The following is a 21,495-nucleotide window of genomic DNA, read 5'->3' as shown; positions in this document are numbered from 1 at the left end:
GCATTCCTGGTGACATGTGAGAAGGATAGTTCTGGGCTTAGTGGAGTTCCCTGCGCCAGTCTGTGAGCACATCGGGAGTCAGGGGAGTTGAAAATGTCTCTTAATGAGTACGTATGCTGCATACTGAAGCACATATTTGCCCGTGATTTATGCTAGCTTTGGTCATCCAGATCCACCTACCAAAGTTAACTGTCAAGAGTAATAGTGACTTTGATATCGGCCTTAATTGTACACAGGCAACAAAGACTCAATGGCCAAGAATTAGGGGAAAACACGAGAAATTCCAGTGCCTCTTAAGGCAGTGCAAGTGCCACTTACAAAATTCCAGCCTTAATTGTACACGAGCAACAAAGAATCAATGGCCAAGAATTAGGGGAAAAGATGAGAAATTCCAATGCTTCTTAAGAAGTGTAAGTGCCACTTCATCATCATCTCTTCCAGGATCTCTTACATGCCGCTGCCTGTGCTTCAGCACTCAGGTGCAGTACTCCAAGGTTTCTTCCCGTGCTGTCACAAATTCCCCTTTATTCCCAGAGTTTTTAACGGGCAGTTTGAGGGCAGCCCCCTCACGCTCATAGAGCCCACAGTAATTCTGCCTTTTCTACAGCATCTCTCTTACATGGTCCTGACTGTGGATAATGCTGCTGTCATCTCTCTCGGACTCAGGTTGCTAATTATGGGAGCCTTGGATCGTGTTATTTCTTAACTATCGTTAGTTACATGTGTACCTGCAGGGCTTTTGGACAGCACTGCCAGCAGTGAAAGAAATTGAGCTGGCTTAATTGAGAGCCACATAGTTAATTATTAGTGCCGTTTTTAAAGGAGAGAGAGAATGTGCAGTGTCAGTTTTTAATTTCATTATGGCTTGCAAGCTAATGTGACTTTAAACTCACTGGTCATTATCTGTGTATATGTAGCATTTCCTTTATCTTTCCAGCCCTAAAAGCCCTTTTCTGCTGTAGAAATGTCAAGAAACTTAAGAGGCAAAGTGCATCCGCACATTACTGATCCCTTCAGCCAGCATGAGCGACAAATAAAAACACTGATTCCTGTTAGTACAATAGCTGTGACGTGGTTTGGAAGGAACAACTGTTTCTGTCCCACCTCTTTCATTACCCACTTCAGTACGTCGTGCTCAGATACTGCGTGCGAGTCCCTGGCAGGCTGGGTAGTATGGATATTAGAAGCGGGCTGATGAGCTCATGGTATAGGCAAGTTGTCAAGGGCAGCTGGAAAGAAACCAGTTTGTATCGGAGTCAAGGCAGAGTTAACGTTTTTGGGAAGAAACATTCCTTGTAGCCTGGACAGATTCCCCTTGGGAAGTCCAGTGGAGATGAATGGTGGAGCCATGATGCTGTCTTTCATGGCTTTGCAGAGTAGGGGCTCGCATTAAATCCCGACAGGATAGCTGAGACTTTTCCTGTACATTTTTCATAAACTTGTTCTACATATCAAGGACTGAGATGGAATAAGCTTGGTTCGACATTCATAAATTGAATATTGAGTTACCTATTTCTGTGAGAAAGGGATGAGATAAAAGCTACTTGGACAAAGTAACCTGTATATGGATTAAAAGCCAGAGAAGTTTTTGCCTGAGCATTTTTGGGAAAGCCTTTATCACTAAGTCTGCCGATGACCTTATGTGTATTCAATCAACATGATTAATCTTTGGTAGAAATGCATTGGTTGTGCAAAGAAGGTGAACTTAATCCAAGAAACCTTTTTTACAATTTCTGCCTCTAGAAAGATGAAATGTATTTTCTCAAGTGTTGTTTCTGACTTTGAAAAAAAGCAACAACCAAAAACTGTAGTGGGAAGAGATGAAAGAATATAGATTGAAAATTTTTGTAGTTTCTGATGCTAGTTGAATGACGACTGTCCTTCAATATCAAAGAAGGTAGACTAGTTGTGAGTATAGCTTCATTTTATAGAAATAACTCTTGCATGTGCTAGCAGCTGATCTGAAATTAATTTTCTTTATAAGTGGTGTGGAAATAATTGATGGACAGTAAGGTTCTCTGCTAAATAATTTTTTAAGAGGGGCATTGCACTGTAAAGACTCTGAAGCCCTTTCCCTTCAGGAAAGGAGAACTTTGTGTCACCTTCTACTCTAAATTAGAAAAAGCCTACTTGCGATAGAGTAATTTTCAAAGCTAATTTCCTTTCCGTTTTTTCTTTTAAAGAAGTATGTCTGTGATATCTGCAATTCCAAGTATTAGAGCTTTGGGCTGGTACAGGAGAGCTGAAAGGTGGAACTGGTTATCTCAAACTGGGCAGAACATGAAAGTAAATCATAGAATCATAGAATCATTTAGGTTGGAAAAGACCTTTAAGATCATCAAGTCCAACCATTAACCTAACCCTGCCATCCCACCGTTAAACCATGTCCCTAAGCACCTCGTCTGCCTGTCTTTTAAATCCCTCCAGGGATGGGGACTCGACCACTTCCCTGGGCAGCCCGTTCCAATGCTTGACCACCCTTTCGGTGAAGAAATTTTTCCCAATGTCCAACCTAAACCTGCCCTGGTGCAACTTGAGGTCATTTCCCCTCATCCTATCGCCCACTACCTGGGAGAAGAGGCCGACCCCCACCTCGCTACAGCCTCCTGTCAGGCAGTTGTAGAGGGCGACAAGGTCTCCCCTCAGCCTCCTCTTCTCCAGGCTAAACAACCTCAGTTCCTTCAGCTGCTCCTCGTAAGACTTGTATTATGGGGAAACAGTAAATTGATTTAAAACAAAAGCAACCTAAGGAGCAGGAAGAAAGACAAATGTAATCATGTTTTATTTAAAAAAAAAATCAACATCTTTCTACGTAGAATTCTGATGAGGCAACAATGCTTTTTGGTGTAATCAGCAATATATTGCAGCTACTGAGAGACTGCTGGAGGTTGGGACGGCTTTCCCTTTGCTTCTGATTTTGTTCACCCTGGGTGTGATTATCTCTCATCGCAGAAAGCCACAGAACTGTCCAGTGGCAACAGCACGTTGCAATTAATGGGCTGCTTTTATAAAGAATTACTGCTGCAAATTACAAACCAGTTTTGACTGCTTACCTGAAGACCGAGATAGTAGATGCCCTAGCACAGTTAGGGTTTCTGGTGCCCTGCACCCCGTAATAGGGTCAGGCTTTCAGACAGCAGGCACTTAGTCCTTTCTGAAAGTCTGGCATCAGTGTAAAGTCAGCCAATTGAAGATCCCAAGCTGCAGGATGGTTTTGTGTTTTTTTTTTTTTTTTTTTTTTTTTTGAAAAGGTAGGCCTGAGGCTCCATATCGATCAATCATTATTCTAATTGTTCATTTCTATTATGGTGGGAATCATTCAGAATCCTAGAGTTCCTGGGAGTAAATCATTTGGAAATGCTGCCCATTATAAAATTTAATTTTAAATCTATATTAAATAGATTTATAAAGGCAGGCTTTGCAATCTAGTAACATAACATTATGCTACCTCACAGAGGCTCAGCTTTTGGGTCCTGAGGGGCCATGGCTGGGAGCGCTGCAGAGGCAACGCTTTGGCTCATGAGTGGGACGGCGAGGCTGCCAAGCCTACCTTTCGGGTGACCCTTCTGGGCCACCTTCAGAGGAGCATTGATCTGGTTTGCCGACAGAGCCATCCAGCTGTTCTGGATGGAGTAGGGGCATGGGGTACTGTCTGCTGTGCAGATGAGGCTTCCAGAGGGCTGATCCCACCTCTGGGGCAAGAGAAGGGGTGGGAGATGGCGGAGGGGTGGCACAGGCTGGAATGGGATGGGAGCCAGGATGCCGGACCAATCTTTCTTTTTCTTTCAGATGACAGAGAAGAGGGGGAAAGAAAGCAAAACTGCATTTGGAGGCCCAGTTGTCAGCTCGTTATATCAAGAAGAAACAATCAGGTGATTATCTGCACTGGACTTGAGTTAAAAACAGTATTTTTCTCATGACATTTTGTTAAGCTTTTTTTTTTTTTTTTAATATTGCACAAGTGCAGTGGCAACTACAACAGGATAATAAATGACAGGAAAGAACTTTTCAGGTCCATAATCATTTAAATCAATAACTGCCTGTATCATTGCCAGGTAGTAACCTTTCCCTAGTGCAAGATGTGGGGGAAGGGCAAGGCTTCCCATTTTTCAGTTATATGGCTAAAAAAGGTAATACTGGATATTTTTAATAGAAAGATATTCAGATGCTACCTTTTTCAAATAGTTATTTCTTTACCAATACATTAATTAAGCATTGTTCAGTGAAGGTTTTAATGTTGGACAGTGGCCTTCAGGGAGAGTTTGTACCTTATATCAAATTAATTTTTTCTAGCTTCTGCAGCTAGCATAGCAGAAACGCATTTACTGAACTAGAATGGTGCTATTCAAAAACTGTCAAGGTGCAAGTGGTAAGTGACATTAGCTACTGAATAAGGACAGCTGGGTTTTCTTGTTTGGTTGGGTTTTTACTGTTCCAGACTACTAATCATGGGTATAATATTGACTCCAATACCTAAATGATTGCCTGGAGGATCTTTCTGAATACAGCATTGTATTTTTAGTTAAAATGAACAGTCAGGGAAGACTAAATTTTTGAGCAGTGTTCACTGTCATGTTGCAGTCACCCATTTATGTGTATGTGATCCCATTTGTTTTATTGAATGTCTTGCATCATTTTAGTCCTGGGAAATTAAAATATAAACACTGATTTCTCTACACAGAGCCTCCCAAGCTTGCTGGGACCTTTCCCAAACTGTTAAAACTCTTAACACAGCATTTCTTTTGACTTGTTGTCACAAACTAATGAAAAATAAATCTTGAGCTGGTGGCTCCAAATCCTTTGCAAGGAGCTCAGGTAGAAATTGATATGGCTGCTCTGTGTAAGCAAATAGGGTGGCAGCTTTGTGCTCAGCAGTAGTGCGGACATTTCCCTTGGTGTTGCAACCCGCTTTATAGCGAGATGGAACAGTTGGCCAGGGCCAGCCTTCTCTGCCTCGCGTGGAGAGCCAACACATCTTTAACTTGCCCCTGGACCTTGACCAGAGGTGGTCAGGTGTGACCTTGGTTTAACAGGCTCTTTGAGGAATAGCACTTCTGCTAGCCACAAGCTCCTTGTTCTTCCCTGCTGTGTCAATGTAGGTCTCAGTCAACATCCTTCATCTCAGTTTGACCTTGTGGTTTAAATCCTGTTCGAGCTCTTCTTTAGGAGTGGAACATATCAGTGCTGCCCAGTGTTGGGTGCTAAGTATGAGCTATGCTTAGTCCTACAGTGCTTTCAGAGTCTTGGCTATCCCAAGTACTGCCTGTGCCCCTTTCTTGGATATGAAATATAGCCCGATATACAGGAAAACAGTTTTCTCTGGTTGGCTTGACTAGTCCAAATCTTCTTGTCATATTTTTGTTTTTATTTCTATGAGAACATGACTTTTGCAGGACTTGAAGATAAGTACAGCTCAGAATACTTTTTTTTTCCCCAAACATACCATGAGGAACATCTGTGCTGTATGTTTAGTATAGCATAGCTGTAGTCCTTACAAAAGGAGGCTGTAGGCAGATGTAGTCTCTGACACAGCTGGAATAGAGTGATTTTGCTGAAAGTGAGTGAGATGAAGTCTCCTGACTCTGCTGGCAGAATGGAAACTCATGTGGTCCGTTAGCATAGCTTGGCTCACAGGCAGCAGTGTCTTCAGCTGCAAGGCAGGAAGCAAGCAAGTATCACAGAATCACAGAATCGCAAGGGTTGGAAGGGACCTCGGGAGATCATCTAGTCCAACCCCTCTGCTAAAGCAGGTTCTCCTAGAGCATATTACCCAGGACTTCATCCAGGCGGGCTTTTAATATCTCCAGAGAAGGAGACTCCACAACCCCTCTGGGCAGCCTGTTCCAGTGCTCTGTCACCCTCAGAGTAAAGAAGTTTTTCCTCATATTCAACTGAAACCTCTTATGTCTCAGTTTGTACCCATTGCCCCTCGTCCTGTCACTGGACACCACTGCAAAGAGTCTGGCTCTGTCCTTGTGACTTCCACCCTTAAGATATTTGTATGTGTTGATGAGGTCCCCTCTCAGTCTTCTCTTCTTCAGGCTGAACAAGCCCAACTCTCTCAGCCTTTCCTCGTAGGGGAGATGCTCCAGTCCCTTAATCATCCTAGTTGCTCTCCTCTGGACTCTTTCTAGGAGTTCCTCGTCTTTCTTGAACTGGGGAGCCCAGAACTGGACACACTACTCCAGGTGGGGTCTCACCAGGGCAGAGCAGGATAACCTCCCTCAACCTGCTGGCCATGTTCCTCTTAATGCACCCCAGAATACCATTGGCCTTCTTGGCAACATCATCATCACCTCACCCACATGTAGGTTGTACAGCTTCAGCTCTCTCGGTGCAGTTGCCCATGTATTACGGCTTTTGTGTATTGTTCATTCTTTTACTAGAACAGGGAGTAAATGTATGCAAGTATAGGCACATCTCTAATGGTGATAATTTCAATAGTGAAAAGCATAGCCCTAAACAGCAAAATTGCACCGGTACAAAATGTGCAAGCAGATGAGCCAAAGAAGGATGGCTCTAGACATTCAGTTTGGCATCCAAGTTTATCGAGAGCATGGAGTGAATTGGTTTGTTAGTAATGCCACTCACCTGAGACGAGTGACTTTTCTGAGGCTGTGAGTGGTTACTTACAAGAACATAAGGTTAGCATTCAGTAATACTTCAGTGCATTTGTAAATAGAATGTAGTCTTGAAAAAATAAGGCATTGTCTGTAAAGGAAGAAAATTAAGGTGTTTAAGGGGAAAGAAAATGTACTAACTTGAGCCAGCTTAAACTTAAACACATTGATATTTATGGGTAAGTCCCACGCTGAAAATTCTGTGTGTATGCTACCTCAAGACCTAAGATCTGAGAAAAGAAACTTTGATGCAGACTATTTTATGAACTCAGTTGCCTATGGTGGGCCTTACTGAAGCTTTACAGTAAGTTTGCAAAATTCGGATTATGAATCAAACCACTTTAGTCTCTCTTTCCCGGGGCTGTTGATAGCATAAACAGTTTCTAGTTACAGGATCATATTAAGGAAGCCTGGAATAAGCAAAAACCCCTTATTTTATGTACTAAAAACTAAAACTCGCGTCCTCGTCAGCCCTGGGTTCTGACAGACTGCTGAAAGCAATTCCTCAGCAGGCGTTACTCTGCCAAATACAGCCTACCGTATGCCCTTTAGGATTTTGCTGATGCAAAGGCAGGAAAAGGCTGTCTAATTTATCTGGAGCCCGGCATCATCACGACCTCGCCTTGCTCCAGGAGATAGACAGGAATGCAAGTGCAGAGTTGTGAAGGTTCACCTAAGCAGGTTCACTTATTTTATTCTTGCCGGAAGCTTTTAAACAGTTTAACAAGTGATTAACCTCCTCCAAGCTGCTACTGTGTAATAGGAAGACGAGAGATCTTGTTTTTAGTGTAAACCACTAGTTTACCCTCAGCAGTAAATTACCAAGCAAAGCAGCAATGCCATTGCTTTCAAGCTTAGTGCCTAAATTTATGCACAAGTAATGCTTACGTTCCTTTGGGGGAATGAAATGCTTGGGGTTTAGGGTGCAAATCTGTAAATGTTGGACAAATTGGAGGTACCATACCCTACCCTAAAGTCAGGTGGATCAGAAGTTGGAGGAACTGGGACGGTGCCAGTGCTAATTTTGCCTTATCACTAATTATCTCAAATGTTTCTGCTTTGAGAACAAGATAGAAAAATGGTCAGTCTGGCTCACAGAAGTGCATTGCACTGATTCCAAATAAATTCAAGAACGTCCATAGAAACAGGTTATACCGATCTAATTAAATCAATTTAGGAAGAGATTCGGTTAAATCAGTGCAATTTGTGTGTTCATAGATCAATCCTCAAATCAGGAGGTGGTCTCTTGAGCTAATGAGGCGTAGCAGTTATTTACTTTGGGGTGCTGGGCACTGGTCATCAATTAGGAGTCATTAATAAACCCTGGCAATAAAGAGCTCAAGTACCCCCAGTGACTAATGGGGAGCAGTTGCAGAATGTATTAGCATAGTGCTCTGCCTCTGTGTTTCTCTGCAAATCACTTATCTCAATTTGGGCATTACATAAAAATAATGCATGCTGGTGACTGATGATGGAACTTGGAGGTTCCCCTGGAAGGAAGGATTTAGAAGTTATCTGTGATTTCAGGCTGGGTATAGTGGTGGGTTGTTGTTTTTTTTTTTTACTGCTACGTAAAGCTTTATGTCTCTTTTCTGATCTTATTACCAGAACAAAAGCAGTAGTAGTTGAGCTCTTTCGTGATCGAATAGCTATAATTACAGTTTCACAAACCTGGGAAATGAGCAGTGAGATGAGGTTGACTGATGTGTCACCAATATAAATCTAATCTAAGACACACACTGAGGGAGATGCCAAAAATACTGTAGCATTGGAAATTCAACTTTAAAGTTATTTTTAATTTTTTTTGTTTTTAAAGCAGGGGCAAGGAGGAGGCAGTTTATAAATGTTTCCAGCAAACGAAAGCATTGACTTGGCAGATGGAGAATGCGAAATAATGTTGCCAAACATCAGTGTCCCTTTCCAATTGCAGTGAAGGAGCCCTCCTGCACTGTGCTGCAGGTTCCTTCCACGCGGCCTCGGCATGCCAGGATGGGAATGACATCCGCCGGTCGGCATGGAAGCCTCCCTGAGCTATGCTTTGCACCTCTGCCATCCTGAAGGAAGCTGAAGAAGCCCTTTTCTGGGAGAAACTTCCACCCTTTCCCATAACGCTTGGGAGCAACCCCAATTGCGAGTGGGGCTCTGTTTAGGACTGGGGTGCAGAGTGGGCACCCCTCGTATTCGGGACCCTGTCTGATGCCATGTAATCTATCAGAATTGTATTAATCCCACTAACGCAGCCGCCATCTGGCCCTGCTGCCGGGCCGGCTCGCACGAGCCCCCGTGATGGATGGCCTTGGGAATTGATTAGTTGTTGTGCGAGACAAATGAACTGTTTTGGCAGAAAATACCAGAGGTCGCTGCGTGTGGTCAGGCACAAAGGCTGCTGAATTTTAAAGAGTTGCTTCCAGCATCCATTGCAAGGATGCCGCTTCGGAGCGGTGACAGCTTTTGAGACGAGCCCAGCGCTCCAGAGCATGGCTGAGGTTTTGTTCTCTCCCTCCAGCCCCACTTTCAGGAATACTGGAAATAAGAGCAAAGCTGCAGAGATGTGGGAGCTGGCATCCTTGCCGCGTTGGGAATTACAGGCTCGTGTTGGTATTGTGCGTGCATTTGCGTGGCTGCGCCACAGACGCCTGTCGCTCGCATACATGCTGGGCTGTGCAATCCCTGCGGAGGAGCTTTGCCGGCTGTGTGGAGCCCAGGCAGCCCACGGCGTGCTCAGCCGTGGCGCGTCTCAAACAAAACACCTGCGGGTCCAGGCAGCTGGGGTTTGGGTTTTTTTCAGGTCAGTGTTATTTAGAAATGGATGCTGTTCTGGTGATGTTTAACGGGCAAGTCTCTTGACTTCAAGATGATTGCCAAGTTTATTGCTTCTCCCCCATTTTATTGTCCCCGGATCGGTGACCCTTGAGGCTTTTGCTTTGTTGTGCAAAGGGGCAGCTTGGCTCAGGCCTGCCTTCCCTCTGGGAGTGCGCATCCTTCGGTGGCGGCTCCTGTTTGGCGTTTTCACGGCCACCTCCATGACACATGTCTCGCTATGTCCCGGCTGCTCTCAGAGGACAGCACGCGAGTGTGCCGGCAAGTGGGCAACACTTCCCCCGGGACGGCCTGCCGGTTCAAAATAAACTTGAGTTATGGATTTATTCAGCTTGTAAAACCTCAGCTGGCATAAATAATTGAGAAAGCAAAGGTTTGTCTGTGGTGCATACCTCAGGGACCCACTCCTGCCTCCCTCCCTCCCACCACCCTTTCTTATGAAAATGATCCCAGTTGCACTGATAGATAATAACAACACCAAGCAATTAAAAGCTATGGGTGGCTGGAGAGAGGAGAAAAGGTTCAGTTAATGAGCTTTTCCTCTTCCTGTGCCCAGGAGAGCCTCAGAAGTGACGAGGCGATTAAAGCGAAGAGATAATTATAGATTATGTGAAAATGGGTCCCTTGGGGGCCGAGGGCCTTGACATAAACAGTAAGTGTTGCGCGTGTCTCTCGGCTCCCCGCACGCCGCCTGCTCTGCTCCGCCGCGTTCCCGCTCACTCGGCAGCGCCGTGCCAAGCAGACGGGCGAAGCCACCTGTTAGCAGCACCCGGGGCTGTGCCACCTCGAGGCCGCTGGGACAGGGCTTGGACCAGCCCTGGGAAAAGGGGAGAGGACACCCAAAGTAGCACCCGATCACAGCCCTCTGCCCAGAGCTTTGTGCTGGAGGTAACCTGCGAGGGGGGAGGAAGGGGCCGGGGCAAACCTGGAGGATGGTCTCTGCGTGAGGGTAGAATATCTGAATTTCAAGTCTCTTCTGTGTCCTTTTTCATGGCAGTCTTGGTGGCTGTTTAGAAAGCAAGGAGGTTTACGGTACTCAAGGTGAGAAGGAAGTGAAGCCTGAATTTAACCAGCAGCAGATCTTTTCCACGAGCTGCTTAAAAACTGTTGGCTCAACACGTGTGTTTTGGGCAGCTTATGAAGAAGGCTTGTTGAAGCCTTCGAAGCCTGGGAAGAGATGGCTTGGTTTCAATCCTTCCACATCCTTTTATTCAAGGATGGAAAAACCTGCCCATGTGTTACCTGCAGGCGACAGATATGGCTCAGCTCGACATTGAATCATAGTTAGCATCTCTTACTGGGGACGGGGGAGAGCAGAAGAGCTTTGGGGGCTGAACATGTGTCAGCAAGGGAGAAGAGAAACCCTTGTGGCCATCCTCAGGAAATAGATGTGAACGCATTCACTGCCTTTACTGACAGCCAAGTGGTCACTGACTTGAAGGCTCCTTTTTAGCTCAACAAAAAGAGACGGTGCTTGTGTATCACACAATCTGGCAGGGAAACAAAATTGCATCTGAGTTTTCCTTTTAGCTACAGGTTTTAAATAATTGTGCACTTGTCCGTTAGGTTGAGTTTCATGGTCTTCTCCATCTGAAGATGCTGTATTTTTACTTAAATTGAGATTTTTCTGAAAATACAGATGGAAATGTTATGGATTCCTGCTCCTCTCAACCCTCCACCCCCAACATTATCTGAGCAATGTCTTTGCAGTGTCACTTATTTTCGTATTTCTGATGTGCTGCTGTCTCATTTTAGACTGTTTCTACCAGTTTCTGGGCCTTGCTGCTGACTCTTACCAGTTTTATGTGGAGTGCAAATTCCTTCTAGGAACCAGTCTGATAAAAACATCGCATCCTTTTTATTTTCTTGTAGCTGCTACAGTGGAGAGATTATTCAGTACATACGCGTACACACGTGAAATAAAGGGGCAAGGGGGAAACTGAGTTGCAGGGTTTTCAAGCTGTGTTTCTTACTTGTCCTGTGTGGTTTTCAATGCAAAGTCAGCAAATAACAGTAACTTGTCTTTATTCCATTCACACCATTCTGGTGGAGTTTTTTCCCTAGTATTGGTTCCTCCAAAAATCTGGTTTTAATTCCTTTGAGCTCTTTTCTTAGTTTCCCTTCCTGCTTTTGGCATGCAACTAGATCAAACCGTTTTTAATGTCTGGAGTGCAGCTTCGTGTGACTATTTTGTTTGCTGATAGAATGTCTTTGCTACAACTCTAGAGCCTCAAATCTATCCAGGAAAGGGCTTGTTTCCCTTTGTTAATATTTATAGAAAAGTTGGAGATAATATATGCTAATTTTTTTTAAAGGGGTCATCGGGGCAGAGGAATGGTTTAAAGCTTGAGAAATAAATGCAGAATAGAAAGACGAAATTTCCCAAAACCTTATCTTCAGGTGGGGAAATTGCTATTCTGGATTAATTCCATTGTGGAGACTTCTGAAAGAAAAGTGGTTTTTTGGAAGGGGTATATATAGAGCATTTGCAGAAAAGCTAAATCATATCCAGATAGCTGTGTCAGGTCATTTCCCCCTTACAGACAATAACGTCCTCAGGAAAAGACTGTAGAAGTCTTGTCTGGAGGCTGTGGTAGGAAGATTGCCTGATTTTGCTACGTCAGTATTGATGTGCCCTCTCTCCACTGGTGCAGACCCTGCAGCACGCTCCCCATGGATCACGGTTGCTCGTACGCTGCCGCGTCCCCGCTGCTCTGGTGCTGCCATGTGAGGTATGGCCACGGCTGAGCTGCCCAGGCTCTGCGGCATGCAGAAATGCCGGCACCCAGGCTGACTGGGTGGCATCACTGCCAGGGATGGAGGGCACGGCCCAAGCTCATGGTTGTGACATGGAAAATCATCCAGGAGCAGCTGAGGATGGTTGTGGACTTCCCCAGCAGGGAGAGAGTGGGCTCTGCTTTGGTGTTAGGGAAGGAAGTGATCTGTAATTAATGAAGCATGTGTGGCTATGCGATGGGGAAAAAGCTGCTGGAACCAAGTTGCTGTACAGTGTTGTCTGAATAGCAGTTTTGCCCAAAAGGCTGCTTTTGGCAGCCAAGGGTGTGTTTGAGAGGTTGGACTAACAAGGTAGGACTGGAGGGACTTCCCAGCATATCAAATCAGCCCTTGTTAGTGGGAGCAGGCATGTTTCATAACCTCCATCATGAATCTGTCAAGCTCCATCTTGAGCAATATAAGCTTTTGCCTTTTCTAATCCCACCATGAGATTCTTTTTTCCCCAGAATTCAAAGTAATTGCCTCTAAAGCATGCAGTGATCTGTTTCCCAGGAGCTTGTGCTGTGTACAGACAAGACCTCCAGCGAATGAGTTCATGAGAAACTGGTTAAGAAACTCGAAGACTTCTGTTGTGTTCCTAGGCCTATGCACGTTGTGTGAAATCTTGTGCAGCACTCGGCTCTTTGCTAGAAAGGTGCAAGTCAGCTATGAGGAAGGAGCGCTTGTGCACAAGGAGTAGGGGTGATGTGCAGGAGAACGGTGCTAGGAGCAACATAAGAGAGGTCAGAGGAAGTGACTTCTTTGCAGAAAGCAGCGGTTTACTGCAGGAGCTGAATATCAGCACTTTTTTCCCCCCACCTTTTACTGGCACCGAGGAAGGAAACAGATGCTTGAGGTCTGAAGAACAGAATGTAAGTTAATAAGCCAGGTGTGTAATAAGAAGACTGGAAGTCAAAGTTGTATCATGGAGCTCTGCCTGTCCTGATGGGAGCAGGGTACATGGTCTTGCTGACATTGGTATTTTCATTTTTGTTGTGACAACAGGTCAAAGAGCATCACTTTTTCTTTGTAACCCATTGCTCAAACACAACATCTAGATTTTCCTTTTCCTTGCTCTGACGTTCTTCAGCCTTTGAGGTTCAAGTGCAGTGCAGATGAATGGGAGGAGTACTGTTGCCTTTTAGCACCAGGGAATTGGTTCTCCTCAAACTGCCCTGTGGCACTGCAGAGGCTGTTCTCTCCTGCCTGAAAGGCCCACAGCAGAATGACTTCCCTGGTGGGTCTGATCTGCTCCAGCAACCTCCCAGCTCTGTGAGGAATTTCCTTTGAAGCTGCTAGATCTGAGTTCTGCTGAGCATCCAGACTATCTTGAGATCTTTGAAAACTGAGGCTGTCATGAGAGGCAACTACAATGCGTTTAACTCTTGTGAAGCTGCTGAGTCCCATAGCAACACTGATGGGTTCCTCTGAGCCATGATTTTCATCTGGAAACTAGAAAGAGAGGGTGGTATGTGGGCTTTTGGCTTACTTCTAGAAAACCAATGACCTCTTTTTCTTTAGTCCTCACTAGGAACACAGTTATATCAGTGTATCTATACCTTAATGGTATTATTGTAAAGGTGCGTCATGCTAGCATGGCATAGCCCCCTTCCCATAGAAAAACCAGCTGTGTTGGAATAAGTAACTTTCCACTGGTATACCAGCATGGATGGTAGGAGAGTTGTACTTTCTCAGCAATACTGGTGTCAGTAACTTCCCATCATTAGACACATGAGTGCAGATTAATACAGCAAGATAAAAATGTCTTTGTTCTGCTCTGTCCCTTTGCTAAAGATTCCTAACACTTGCTTTTTTAACTGTGTTGTAGCTCCAGTTACTCATACAAAGCTCTTTCCTAATGTTTTAAGAGTCTGTGAAATGTCTTTAACTTTGTTAGAGGTTCTGTTTGGTTGGCTGGTAGGAACAGAAGCTTTAAGGTGTCTGAAGCCAGGGCACTGCTTTTAGCTCTTAGAAGAAGCTGTAGGTGTAACTCAAGCACCTGTGACATGACAACTTGTTGATCTTTCTGCCTGCAGGCAGGCCTAAGCGAGCACGCACCGGTGTCCTGGCACAGACGCGTGCTGGTGCCTCTGCATACACCAGCCTGCTGCTCTGAGCGGACAACATGGTCAGTCTTTGTCTTAACACCATCAATACAAAAAGGAGTGCAATGAGGTCGCTTGCAGGCTGGTAAACGAAGAAATAAAACCAAACAAACTCTGTGACAGATTCTAAGACAAATGCCAAAGATTTCATAAATCCCTGAGCAATTGCTTATCAAAGAGTGCCCAATAATGTCAGGCACCTGTTTTAAAGCCACCAAATAAAGTACTTGCCTACTGTTGACCCTTTCACACACAGAATAGTAAGTTGTAGAGCTTGTCCTTTAGAGAGGCCAAGAGTATGAATGGGTTAAAGAACAGAATAGAGTGGAAAAAGGACCTGGAAAAGACTGATCAATACGCTCATCTGGATGCAGCCTCTAGCTACAGAACTCCTTAAGCCACTGAGTTTCTGAAGTTGGGAGGATCTAACCAGGGACAGATTGCTTTGCATGTGTCCTGTTTCTTCTGCTTTTTTTTTCTCCAAGGCACTGTTAGTGGCCACTGTCTGAGACGGATGGCATCGGAAGGGCCTTTGGTGTGACCCAGAGTGGCTGTTACAAGTTTGTATGGGAGGGAGAAGAGCAGTTTTAGCCTTTTATCTTATGTGGGATTGCAGTGATTTATACCAGGACTTGAATGTGGTTTTTGCTGGCTAACTATATAGACTTCTAGTGCCAGTTCACAGGAGTAAGCTGACTTTTGCCCTGGCATAATATTGTTAAAAACAAGCTTTGTTTTCTAGGAAGGCAGGATTTTCTGTCTCTTACCTTGGGGGGAAAAAAACATATTCTTCATGTGCAATACTAGGTGTCTGTTTCAGTCCAGTGATACTGTTGAAATGTCTATAGCAAAGTTAGAGCATATGATGTGCATGTGGCCTTTTGTGTTGTGCAGTAACACCGTGCTTCTTTTGCTTTTGTTTCCTGAATAGGGAAGAGGACAAGAACATTTTTGATTACTGCAGAGAAAACAACATTGACTATGTAACCAAAGCCATTCGATCAAAAAAAGTGGATGTGAATGTCACAGATGAGGAGGTATGGAGGAAAAGATAAAAATCATCAATCTTTGAACTGTTTGGTGTATTAATTCAGTGCTACTCCTTTTCAAAATTCCCTAGTTAGAATTGTTATAACAAGGTACTACAACAGTTGGACAAACACTTGCTCATTGAGATAGGAATAATCTATTTGAAAATAGCTTTCCACTGGATTTCTGGTAGTGTTGTACTAACTGTGTTGCTCTAGCATATCAGAAACTCACTTTGTGTTATTTTTAGCAACACCAGCAGCTACTTGCGGAATAAGGCCTTCTGAATACTCCCCCTTTCCTCACCTTGTACACTAAATGTGGTCAAACAGAAGTAAGAAGTGAGGGAAATGGCTTTTTTGACCAATGAACTCTGTTCACGGGTGAGGTAGGGTTTCTGCCACGCCATCAGGTTTTCATTGTTACCAGGTGGAGGGCGCATGAGTGACATTGGCTTTCCAGCTTCCTAAAACCAGTGACATCATCCAGTCTTTCTCTGCTCATCAGACTCAAAACAGCATTTCCCCGTAGGGAGATAATACAGGCATTGCCAGAAACCTCAAAGAAAAGATAAGTGCGAAAATTGCGAATTGGCTTGATCCTTTTCTTGGTAAAAGTACGCACCTGCTGTGGACAGTTCATCCTTCAGGAAATGTAGCAGTACCAGCTTTGTTGCCTTGGTTTCAATGCTTGCATACTGCCACCTAGCCCTGCTCGTGGTACATCGTATGCAGAGCTACTTTTGCCCACTGCTTTCCAGCACATTGTGTTTTGGTGAACAGATGAAGTGCTTACACATTCATAGACTGAGACGCCACAAATTCAGTTGGGTTCTCCTGTAGCTCTAAGCAGATTTCTGCCCTCTGAGCCATGACAGCCCCGGCTGGGGCTCTGAATGCTGATGGCAGAGCCTTTTATTATTAATCAGGAATTCATGTGAATTAATTTTCAGAGGAGAGGAGGGAGGGTGTTCACAATCAGGGTTGGAATTTCACATCATAAATTCAATGAACTGAAACTGTCATGTGCCACACAGTCACTGCAACAGCGCCATTTCTGAGCTCCGTCCCTCCTTCTGCCGATCACAGGTTACAGAAGTACATGTCCAGGGCAACCCCACAGAACACAGCTGGAGTCCTTTCATTAATAAAAGCTCATTTTGGGGATCACACCCTTGCAGAAAATGTGTAACAACATCATGTTAGCATTGCTTATTTTCCACTGGCAAGTTGCTCTTTCACAGTTAGCAGGGTAAAGAAGCTCATCTCTCCCTTTGTGTTCGAGCAACAAAAGTGCTTGTTTTCAGCCAAAGAAATTTGGGGGTTTTTAAAAAAAAAATCAAAATACTTGGTGAAAGATGGCTGAAACATTTTTGCGCTCTAGCAACGTAAATGCTTAGAGCCAGATCTGAAAACTGCCAGGTGACATTCTCTTTGGGAATTATCTACGAGTCTCTGATGTAAGAGAAGACCTGTTTCAGAACTGATGGGTATTAGCACGTGACCATTGCAGAGTATGGAATTGCTTCGGCACAGGTAGGACGCTGTAAACCCTGCCTGCCTGTGAAAGGCTTGTGGAAAGATTCCCACTGGTGCAAAATTCCTCCATAGATGAAATTCTCCCGGCCTCAGTGATTTTGGCTTACCCCAGCAAATGCTCAAACAGGGAAGTTAAGAACTTTTTTTTTTCTTTTTTTTGGCAAGTGCTGGCTTCCTTAGGCTTGACTCTTAACTGGTCCAAAAAAAAAAAAAATTAGCATACCAAAAATAAAAATCTGAAAGAAATAGTTATTTCATGTTGTGTTAAGGAGCTGAAACCATTGCTAATGTTGTTCAGTAACCAAAGGTGTACTTCACAATCTGGAGGGAAGCTTATTTTCCAATATCATGCAGGTTGATTGAAGTTTTAGAACCCATTTTAGACTGAGCCTTTGGTAGAGTGAAGTGTATGCAATCTTGTCATTTTTATTAAGTATTTTAGTGTTACTGTATAAATATATCCTGCCATATCCAAAAGATGCCTCTCCTGGCCCTCTGAATGTAACTCATGCTGTCAATCCTTTGATTTAAATGCATATAAATTTAAAATGGCAGCAGGGGTATATACAAAGAGTTAACTTGTTACGGAACAAAATCTACTGAAGCACTGAATAGTCTTGTGCTAAACTGCCAAGAGGCTAGGCTCAGCCTTTCCTCATGCAATAAAGACTTGACTGAGGTTGTAAGGTGGTTAGGTTTTATTTCCGTGTGATGCGTTAGTACTGTGCCTAATTGTATCCCCTCATTTTGTGCAAACCTGATATAAGTTAGCTAAAGGAGAAAAGCGATCACAAATAAAAATGTAAAATGGGGACAAGCCAACTTACTCGAAGCAAAAGGATTTCAGAAAGGGTAATAGAGGTCTCCAGGGTTTAGATAGATGCACTTGGCAGCTTTCAAAGCATAACTGGTCTTCTCCCCACAAGAAATAAAGATCTTCATGTACAGCATTCAAGCCAGAGTACCTGCTAACAGTTTGGATATAATAAACTTCAATTTAGAATTAAACAAGAATCTAATGACAGTGATCATGTACAAGCTTCCATTTACTGTATCTAAATTGCCCAGAGTTCAACAGAATAGCTTGCATTCACTTAGAAGTAGCACAGCCTAAAACAACCCGTTTCTCTTGCATATGTCAGCACGACTAATGAAATAAGAAATGGACTGTGGCTGTGAAGCCACCAAGGCACATCCTGCTGGTGTGGATTGCTTGCTGCCTTTTTGAGAACAGTATTTCTTCAACTTCTAACAAACCAGAAGCTGCTCAAAGGCATAGATGAGTTGCTTTTGTAATTTATGCCAAGGGCTGTGGAGGTTGTAGATAGAGATTTTTTTTTTTAATTGTCAGAGAAATCCCAGTAAACAAACATGTTACCTGTGTGCAGTGTTTAAGCCCTTGCCAAAACTCTAATGAAAGGCATCTGAAATGATGTTCGCTTAGTCCCCGATCCTCATGCTTTTGAGACAGCAAGTGCCAAATTGGTGCCAGCTTGCCAAGGAAAGGGCAGGGGAAAAAAATGGGTTTGAAGAAGGATCACATGCTTCTGGATTTACAGGCTTGCTCCCATTAGAAAAACTTCCTCAAATGGCTCAGAGCTCTGAAAGTGATTGACTTCCAAATCAAATCTGAAGTTTACCTGTATAATTGCAACAACAGCCCTTCCATTCACCCATTTTGCTGTCATGGGGGAATGCAGCCTTTCTATATATATCTCTTCTTAATTACCGGTAATAAAATGCTTGCCACAAGTTAGAGTGGCTCTCATGGCTATACAGCCATTACAGCTGCAAACATCGTGCCTAGAAGTATAGCTTAATATTGTAGCACATCCATTCAGTTTGGCTTTGTTCTCCTCTTTCTCTGCACTGGCTAATTGATGTGAAAATCATTCCCATCCGTTTGTCTGCTGAGACTCCGTATATCTGAGACAAATCCCTGTCCTGTGCTTTGTTTGTGAACACCCTGTGACTTGGAGCTGAGCAAAATTGATGTGCTGTTGGCTTGAGAAACTGCTGCAGAAGCTGGCCAAGCTGGCAGCAGTTATCCAAGCAAAGCACAGAAGATTTAAGAGGCAGGGTTAGTGCACTGGGGCTATTTTTATGCTTTTTTTATTAAATACTTCAAAGGCAGGGGAAAATGCATCCTCTCAAGTAACTTCTGCAACAACTGTTGTGTTTGAATTGCATGGAGAGAGTACCTTGATGTTTGATTGCCTTTACTCAAGACCTCGCTGCTGCAGTGCTTTCCTATACAAAATCATTCACGTTGCTTTGAGTCTCTCGCTGCTTAATGAAATAGTCATATGGGAAGTGTTTTGGGGAAGCTCAATCTGTGGCTCGTGAGATTTCTGCCATGTTATTTAAACCTACAAACATGCTGATATAAAGCAGCAGCTGTGCGGACTAAAGAATTTTTCAATGTGCATAGGTAATATCCACGCTATACAAAGAGTTGGATTGTACATTCAGCTTAAGTTTGTCTTACCGCTAAGGTTTGTTTTCAGGAAGATATGAGAAACAAGCGGAATTTGCAGCTGTATAGCTGCCTAAGTACATTAGCTAGAACTCCCGAGCGTTCTGATTTGCCTGATACTATGCAAACAGTAGTGAATATTATCTTGTTTTAAATACAAGTTTCTTAGTAATGTTTTTTGTTATACAGTTAGTCGGTTGAGATTCTTCTGCAGGTGTTTTTACTTCCATATCAAATAGCGTGCTCGTGCCCAGAAGGTCTCCAAAGTCCCTTACACTGTGCATTTACGGCGTAGCATGCTGCAAGGATGCAGACATTTCTTGGGTGGAACGTGCTAACTTTTTAATAGTGCACAATTACAATGCAGAGCCATTTAAGGCACTAATTGGAAAATATTGTATCCATTTAGAATTGCAGAGAAAATATATAGGTAAGCAGAGTGTAATTACCCAAAGTGGAATTGGCCCAAGACTTGAAATCCATACTCCTGCAAATAGCACAAGGAGATTTTTAATGACTATAGATGATCAGGCTTCAGTTTCTTGTCTTGTTCAAAAGGCAACATTTGCAGCAGAACCAGCCTTCCAGTGTCATGGGAAGGCACCAGTTGCACAGTGCTGCAGTACCCCTGAGCTGACAGAACTGGCAGCACTGTCTCTCCCAAACTGTTGGTTTTCCTTTATTGGTCTCTGCCAAGTTGAGCATCAGTAAGATGAGGTTCTGCTTGTCCAGAGGCAAATGCAAACCAACGTATTATGGCCACTAACCTGTAACCTGAATTTTGATATAAAGCATAGAAATGCCTTTATTTTTTTGTGTAATTGCACAATAATTCCACTTGTGTAATTGCAGTATTACTCCTCTACACGTATATAAAGAAACTGAAATCTGTTGAAGTATTTATTGCTGTTGTGCATATTGCAGATAGTGCTTCTTTCTTTTGAAGTAAACATCCGTGGCACAAAAAAAAAGTTGGTATTTGTCCAACTGAAATCCTAAGTCTTAAGTAATTACAAGTCCAGAGATGAATTAAGGATGCTAAACATGAATTAAAGTTGATACTGGGGTTGAGTGCAAGAACATTAATCATTAAATGGTCCATGGATGTCATCAGTGCTTCCATAGAAAGTAATTGTCAGAAAATTCATTCTAATCCAAGGTTAATTAGTGTAACATTAAAATTATGTGTTACAAAAATTAATTACTTGCTGGGTCAAAAAGTGTGTTAAAAAGCTTAATGCCTTGTGTCTGAGATCACGTTTCCTTACTCAAAATCATGTTCTACCTCCACTGCCCTGCCCAAGAATATCCAGCAGAAGCAGCATGAGCTTCAGTTGCAGATGTCTTCTGCCCCTCCTGCTGTTTTGGCACCGTGGTCGGGAAATTTGGCTCACAGTTCCCATTAGCAGATAAATGAGTTGCTCACCTTGTTCCCCACTGCTCTGTTGAGAGATTTATAACCAGGCATGGGCTAATTTAACTGATTTCATCTCTGAAGGTCTGTGACTGTTTTGTGTAGCATACTGGAAAACACAGGTCAGGCTGACGGTGTCACAGCTTGGGGGATGATTTCCTGGTTATCTGCAGTGGGATTTCCAAGGAATCCCCTACAAGTGTGCCACGTATCGTCCTAAAACAGGAGAGACTGGTACTAACAGTAAGTCTAATTTACTAAGTGTACATAGTAAACAAAGGAGAAAAAAATTCTATCTCAAACTACTTTGAGCTACCTTTCTCTTTGGAGTTGCCAGTATGTAAAATCTTCTACAGTTCATAGAAAATGTCTTAGAGCTGCCCGTCAAAAGGCTCTGTTGCTGCTTTGAACGCGTTTTTGCCTTACAAGAAGATAAGCGCTCCAGCCTCAGCACAGGGCTGTTAAAGCGTGTGAAACTGTCTCACAGCTCTGCTGTGATGTCCTGTTGCAAAAACAAGCGTTACCTTTCACAGGCTTGCTGTTCTAGCCCAGAACCAAGGCAGCACCCGTGAACCCAACCCCAAAAGCCTGGCTTCGCTTCACTACTTCCGTAGTCCTTTCCGAGGCCAGCTGGGTTTTCAGTACAGGCTGGGGGGAGAAAGGATCGAGAGCAGCCCTGCCGAGAGGGGCTTGGGGGGGCTGGTGGGTGGAAAGGTGG

The 21,495-nt window shown here is 43.7% G+C and overlaps 1 protein-coding gene across 1 annotated transcript in view; it reads left to right on the top strand.

Annotated features, from left to right (window-relative positions):
• Positions 1-21,495, top strand: part of ACBD6 (acyl-CoA binding domain containing 6) — an 85,724-nt gene that overhangs the window by 17,361 nt on the left and 46,868 nt on the right. The window contains exons 4-5 of the mRNA XM_035900741.1: positions 3,790-3,872; positions 15,252-15,357. Of these exons, the coding sequence (XP_035756634.1) occupies positions 3,790-3,872; positions 15,252-15,357 (189 nt within the window). The remainder of the gene's footprint in view (positions 1-3,789; positions 3,873-15,251; positions 15,358-21,495) is intronic.

Source organism: Egretta garzetta, unplaced genomic scaffold, assembly GCF_000687185.1.
Source record: "Egretta garzetta isolate BGI_Z169 unplaced genomic scaffold, ASM68718v1 scaffold598, whole genome shotgun sequence".
NCBI lineage: Eukaryota > Metazoa > Chordata > Aves > Pelecaniformes > Ardeidae > Egretta > Egretta garzetta.
This window is presented reverse-complemented; position numbering and strand designations above follow the sequence as displayed.